Raw genomic sequence first — 6551 nt, forward strand, 5'->3', positions numbered from 1 at the left:
AAAGCACTGTACTAAGAAGATAGTGAGTTCAGAATGAACTGCCCATCATAAAGGAGTCATTAATTGTTATACCAGTGACTTTAATTTTATAGCAATATTAGTCATCTCAATAGTATGCTCTTGCATGCTCTTAGACCCATCAAACTTCATGGGCGTGAGCTGTGACATTAATGTACCAGCGAGTGACTTATTAGCAGAATAGAAGCGGTCTTCCACAAACGCAATATATTCTTTAGCACTTTCTGTTTGTGGAAGGGTAGTCTTAGTATTACTTGCAGTAGTCATTCGCATAAACATAAGATTTAGCCTGTTAGAACGTTCTATGTCTTAAATATATACTTCTCATCCTCATCATTATCATCAATGACCATGGGTTTCTCTTCCAAAAGTGACAAGTCAAGATCCAAAAGATCTAAATGAAACTTCATCTGTTCACTCCATTTAGAGAAGTTTAAGCCATTAAACATGGTAACAGATAAAGCTTGCGAATGAATTGAAATACCTGTCATCTAATCATACAACGCTCATATTAATATTAATTTCTATCATTTACTCAGATTACAAAACATAATAAATTAAAGCATATTATAGTTCACCTTTGGGTAAAATTCTATAATATACTAACATACAAATAAATGCCATATTTATCATACTTGAAAATTAAAATTTCCTGCCAATACATATATCATCTTTGGACAATACATATATCTGACTCAAGAATAATAAATTTTCTCTTTCAAGTCTATTAATAATAGAAGATATTTTTCTTTGAGTAAATCTAATTCTACAATTAATTAACACATTATTAACTAGGCATTTTACGTTATAACTTGGTCACTTTGGTGTACACAAGTAGTAAATAGTCGAAATAAACTTAATACTATAAATAAAATATTTATAGATTTTTCATAAAACTAGAGTACACTGCGTACTCAAAATAAATTCATAATTGTCATCAACACTAAATATAAACTCAAGATTAAATTTATACATGAGTATAATTTATGGCCAAATTAAAATATTCGGAAGAAAACATATAGAACATATACAACCACAAATATACACTAATATACAGTTTTGATGGCATAAAATTTGAAACCGACTTAATTAAAATCCTACTATAAATAATTAATCAGAAACATGGTGGACATCATAATTAGATCAGAGAAAATCACTTAAAATTTAACGGAAAAGCTCAGTATACAAGCGATTAGGGCTTGTATACTATTACAAGTTCATTAACCCCCGCTCCACTAAAACGCGCTGCAAGTCGTACGTCAGTTACACGCGCTATATAAAGATCAGATCCCGCGTATATCTTACTACCAAATTTAAAAGATCTCTTTCCTTTTTCGTTCTCCTTATTTTTAGATTTGGTCGTTCTTCTTCTCGCGCCTCTTCCTCCTTCTTCTCGATCGTTCTTCTCTACTCCTTTCTCACTGGTATGTTCTTTGTCATTTACGTTAGTTTCTCTCTCTGTAACTGCATCTTCGTTTTCTATTCGATTTCTGAAATCAAAGTTTGAATTCGTTTTTGAAGATAATGGATGATTCAACCTCAGATTGTCAGTTGAATCAGGGCGAAGTTGATTATGAATTTGAATCTGACGAAGTTCCTGAGGTTTGATTTACATAGGATTACTATGAATTTTGTTGCAGTAATTTCTATAGCAATGTGTAGGGGAATAATTAGTGAACATTGACTGTCATAATCTGTGGATTGAATGTAATGTATTAGTTTTGATTAATTATCTGAAATTTATAGCAGACGCTCGGGTGTAGATCAGGTCTTTTTTTGGGTGTATTTTTGGTAGAAGTGTGGGTGTATTTACACTTTACTGGTTTTTTGTTATTTTAATTGAGTTGTTGTTCAGGTGTATTATATCAGACATGATTGGGTGTGTTTTTAGTTTTTGACATGGTGTATTCTGCAGCCTGTGTATTTACAGTTTATGGCTTTTATTGTCATTTTAGTTGAGTTGTTGCGGTTCTGGTGTGTCATATCAGACATGATTGGGTGTATTTGAATCATATTTATGGGTGTATTTGAATCATATCTATGGGTGTATTCACAGTTTCTGACATGGTGTATTGTGCAGCCTCTCTCAGTTGTTGATGACGAGCTTGTTCTGAAGGTTGGAATGACCTTTACCACCCTCGAAGATGCTGGAAAATTTTACAGGAACTACGCCAAGGCTGCAGGTTTCTCTACAAGAGTTCGGTGCACAAATAGGAAGGGAAACGAGATTAGGAATCAGCTGATTACATGTAGCAGAGAGGGAAAATGGAAATCTAAAATATCTCCTACCGAGAAGACCAATCCGACAGTCGGTCTAAATTGTCCTGCAAGAATTTATATACACACATTGAAGGATGTCGGTGCTTGGATCATTTCAAAGGTTGTGCTGGATCATTCACACCCCTGCTGTCCAAGCAAAGCAGAGATGCTCAAACAGCACAGGAAACTAAGCATGTCCATTCGTCGTACGATAGAGAATAACGAGGAGGCCGGTATCAGACCAAGCAAAACCTACCAATCATTTGTTGCGGCTGCCGGGGGTCACCGCGAGTTAAATTTTATCGAAAAGGACGTGAGGAATTACATTACCAGGGAAGTGCGGAATGTTTCCCAACAAGAAGATGCAAAGGAATTCGGGAAATATTTCTTAAGAATGAAAGAGAAGAATCCGAATTTCTTCTTTGAGCTCGAACTCGAGGAGGATCAATCGATTAAGCTGGTTTTTTGGGCCGATGCAAGAAGCAGAGCTGCCTTTGAGTATTTCGGAGACGTCATTTCATTCGACACCACCTACAATACAAACAGGTAACAAACTGCCCCTGTTTACGATGCTAAATTAATTTATTTTTACGAATCCGCAACAGAGGTGTATATTAGCTGTTTCATTGGGTGTATACGAAGCATTTGTTGGGGTGTACCTAATGATTTTGCATTCTGGACGATGGTAATTTGTTTCAGTTATAATTTGGTCTGTGGTTCTTTTGTCGGGGTGAATAACCACGGTCAGTCAACACTTCTCGGATGCTCTTTGATGAAGAACGAAGAAATTGAATCATTCAAATGGTTATTTCAATGCTGGCTTCGTTGCATGGGAGGAAACGCTCTGAAAGGGTTTCTCACCGATCAATGCGCATCAATGAAAAGGGCTTTAGAAGCCTGTATGCCAACAACAATTCACCGTTGGTGTATTTGGCACATCATGAAGAAGATTCCAAGCAAATTAAACGGGTACAAGGGACATGCCGATATCGAACAAGAAATGAGCCAAGTTGTTTGGAACTCTCACAGCAAAGACTCATTCGATAGGAATTGGAACGATTTTCTGCTGAATTTTGGTCTTGAGGACAACAAGTGGCTTTCAGGTAATGTCTTTTTAAAATCTGCAGCAGAGGTGTAAATTGCATGTTCTCTCGGGTGTATTTATTGTATGTGTTTGGGTGTATTATGCAGATCTGTACGAAGACCGTCACATATGGGTTCCTATCTATCTGGATCACCACTTCTGGGCAGGGATGAGAAGCACACAAAGGAGCGAGAGCATGCATTCATTTTTTAACAAGTATATCACCCGGAACAGCTCACTCATTCAGTTCGTCAAAAAATACGATAATTGCCTCAGAAGCAGGGAACAAGCAGAGAGAGAATCAGATGCTGCAGATTTTCATACGGTCATACCGTGTGCAACCAAATCCTCCATTGAAGCTCAGTTTCAAGATGCGTACGCTCATGCAAAGTTTAGGGAAGTCCAAGCGCAATTCAGAGGAAAGGCGAATTGCATCACCAGATTAAAGAATTCTGCTCTAGGCTATTCATTATACGAAGTCGGAGAACAAGTTTCCAGCTCGTTATTCAACAAGTTCGTGGTTACTTACGACTCAGTTGCAGCCGAGGTAAAATGCCAATATTTATTATTCGGGTCGAGAGGGATACTGTGCCGTCACGCACTAAGCGTGTTAAGCTTCGAACAAGTAAGCCAAGTGTCACCTAGATATATACTGGAACGATGGAGCAAGAAGGTAAAGAGGTGACACACACACATCAAGGAGATGGAATCATTAAAAGCCAAAAGGAATGGGACATCTTCTTTATCCCACGAAGACGCCAACTTGGAATCCGTTAACGAGCTTCAAAGCCCGCCAAGGATTCGAACAAGAGGACGTCCAAAAAACAGGCTAGGTTCAAAGCTGGAGAAACAGATTGCAAATGCCACAAAGAAGAAGAAGACGAAAGTTTTAAGCGAGGTAAAAGTAATGTTCTTTAAATGTGTGGCGATTGAGTTTATTTTTCTCGTTAATAGTTTAGCTAATGTGTGAGTGTTATATTCAGATAAACCTGTTTGATGCTGCATCAGCGGCGCATTCAAATTCCAGCCAATATCAAGGACACGTTATGAATTATCAGTTCAGGGTACCAGCAGCAGGGGATAACTCTTTGGGTGTATAGTTTTATATAATATGGGTGTAAAAGCGCTATTACTTTGGGTGTATTTTTGTTCATTCACAATTATCATATAGACACATATATAGATACATATATAACAAGAGCTGTAAAAATTCGCAGGTTATGGGTGTATATTTGATTTGATCTTTTTCTTCATATATTAGTACATTTAATTCATACATTTTGAATACAGCACATACAGTTTGGGTGTATATTTTATGCAATCTTGGGTGTATTATGAGACTTGCGTTGGGTGTAACAGTTTATAATTTGCGTTTATATATGCCTTGATTTTTTCCTTCATATTTTACCATCTGTAATACAGCTCAGACAATTTAACAGCACAGATAGTTTAACTATGGGAAAAAATATACATGGAATAGAAGTTGTTGATAAGTGGCAAATATTTACATCATTTGTTCAATTTACAAACTACCCAGCAGTTGGATCACGCAGTTTCTATATCAGCAGAATCTATTTGACAAAAAGGACTCAATAATACAGAGGATGGCTTTGACAGCCTTATAGCACTACTCTCTCTAATTGCCCAATCTCTCTGTTTATTCATCTCACTGAATAGTATCTGGGAAGCATACTCCACTCTATAGTGGTCTACCTCCTCCTACAATTAAAAAGTATATTCTGTTTAAACAGCAATATTAATTCAGTAAAGTAATACAGAGTTATAGAGTTCTAAATACAGTTACCTGTTTCCAATTATCCCATTCATACTTCCCCTTTTTGATGTTTTCCGGCTCAATTAACTCAAGCCATTTCATAACGTAGATAGCGCAGTCATAGCTGAAAACGAAAAAAATAAATTACAAATCTCATTTAGGAAAGTTTAATGTTCAGAGTCACAAATTTATACCTTGTTTTTTGGCCTGATATTTTAACATATGATGATTTAATTTCTTTCTCCCTCTCGCCTCTCTGCAGAGGTTCCCCGCCGGCATATGTTATCAATCTTGAAAATACGTATCCCTTAAATACCAAAACAAATCAGTAATACACCCGAATGAATGCACGAGATACACCCAACTTAATGGACAACATACACCCAACAAAGAAATAGATCTATCTATTAAAGAAGACAGAGGCAACTTACAGTGAATTTATTAATCTGCTTTCTCTCATCGCTCGGAGCTTTTTTGTGTAGCGGGTCAAGTATATGACATTTCCGCTTTCTTGTATTTATTAGCCATAACCACCAGTGCCCCCAGTGGCAAACAGGTGCAAAAATCTGAAGGATTGCCACATGTCAACATTGTGTTATTTTATTTGGCATTAAGCGTACTAACAAATTTAGCAAACGAAAACTTACATATGGATGCGAAGTCAATTTTTTTCTATCTATGAAGGGAATGAAACTTGGGTAGGCTTCCACCCTGAATTCCTTTTTCATTTTCGGTGATACGAATTCCCCATTTGGGTGATCCGAAAGTGCCATGCTCTGCAAGAATTACGAAACAAGAAATGAAATACTGAAAATACAGAACTTACACCCAATCGAACGTAAAAAATACACCCAAAACAATACACAAAATACACCCAAAGTTCGTAGAAGTAACACTTACCACAATATCGGGGGGGAGACAGTATATTTGTTCTTGAAATCTCTGTTCATTTTTCTGGTTGAGGATGAGGCAGATGGCAGATACAATCTAGAAATATATGCCGAAATCAATTTTACATTAATAAACATTGCAGTTGACTTTGGTGTAAAAACATTAATGTTATTCTAATATTACCTGAGATTCTATATCACTTTTTGCCTGGAGGGATGCAAGGTGCATTCTCATCAATATGTATTCTCCTTGGCCAATCAGAGTGCACATCTCCTCATACTCGTCAGTATTGCCATCTGCGTCTTCCTTGAGTCTTGTCACCCAAATGTAGCACTTTTGTTTCATATCATCCGAAATTTGATTTATTCCCCCTGGAGTTTCAAACTTTCCAGAACTTTCTCCCCCAGTCTCCTTCTAAATTTGCGGACTTGTGTTTTTCCCCTTTGCCGCGCTGGTTGCTATTCTTTGGACCAAATCATCCAATTGTTCTATCAAATTTACAGCTTCTGCAGATTTTTCCCTTTC

At 36.9% G+C, this 6551-nt stretch overlaps 1 protein-coding gene across 1 annotated transcript; it reads left to right on the top strand.

Moving 5' to 3' along the window:
• The first annotated feature begins 3153 nt into the window (after positions 1-3153).
• Positions 3154-3912, top strand: LOC127746593 (protein FAR-RED IMPAIRED RESPONSE 1-like). Its single transcript, XM_052260430.1, has 3 exons — positions 3154-3380; positions 3469-3611; positions 3841-3912. The coding sequence occupies exons 1-3, from the start codon at positions 3155-3157 to the stop codon at positions 3910-3912; spliced, it is 441 nt and encodes a 146-aa protein (XP_052116390.1). The 5' UTR covers position 3154.
• Positions 3913-6551: the final 2639 nt, after the last annotated feature.

Source organism: Arachis duranensis, chromosome 4 (genome assembly GCF_000817695.3).
Source record: "Arachis duranensis cultivar V14167 chromosome 4, aradu.V14167.gnm2.J7QH, whole genome shotgun sequence".
Taxonomy (NCBI): Eukaryota; Viridiplantae; Streptophyta; class Magnoliopsida; order Fabales; family Fabaceae; genus Arachis; species Arachis duranensis.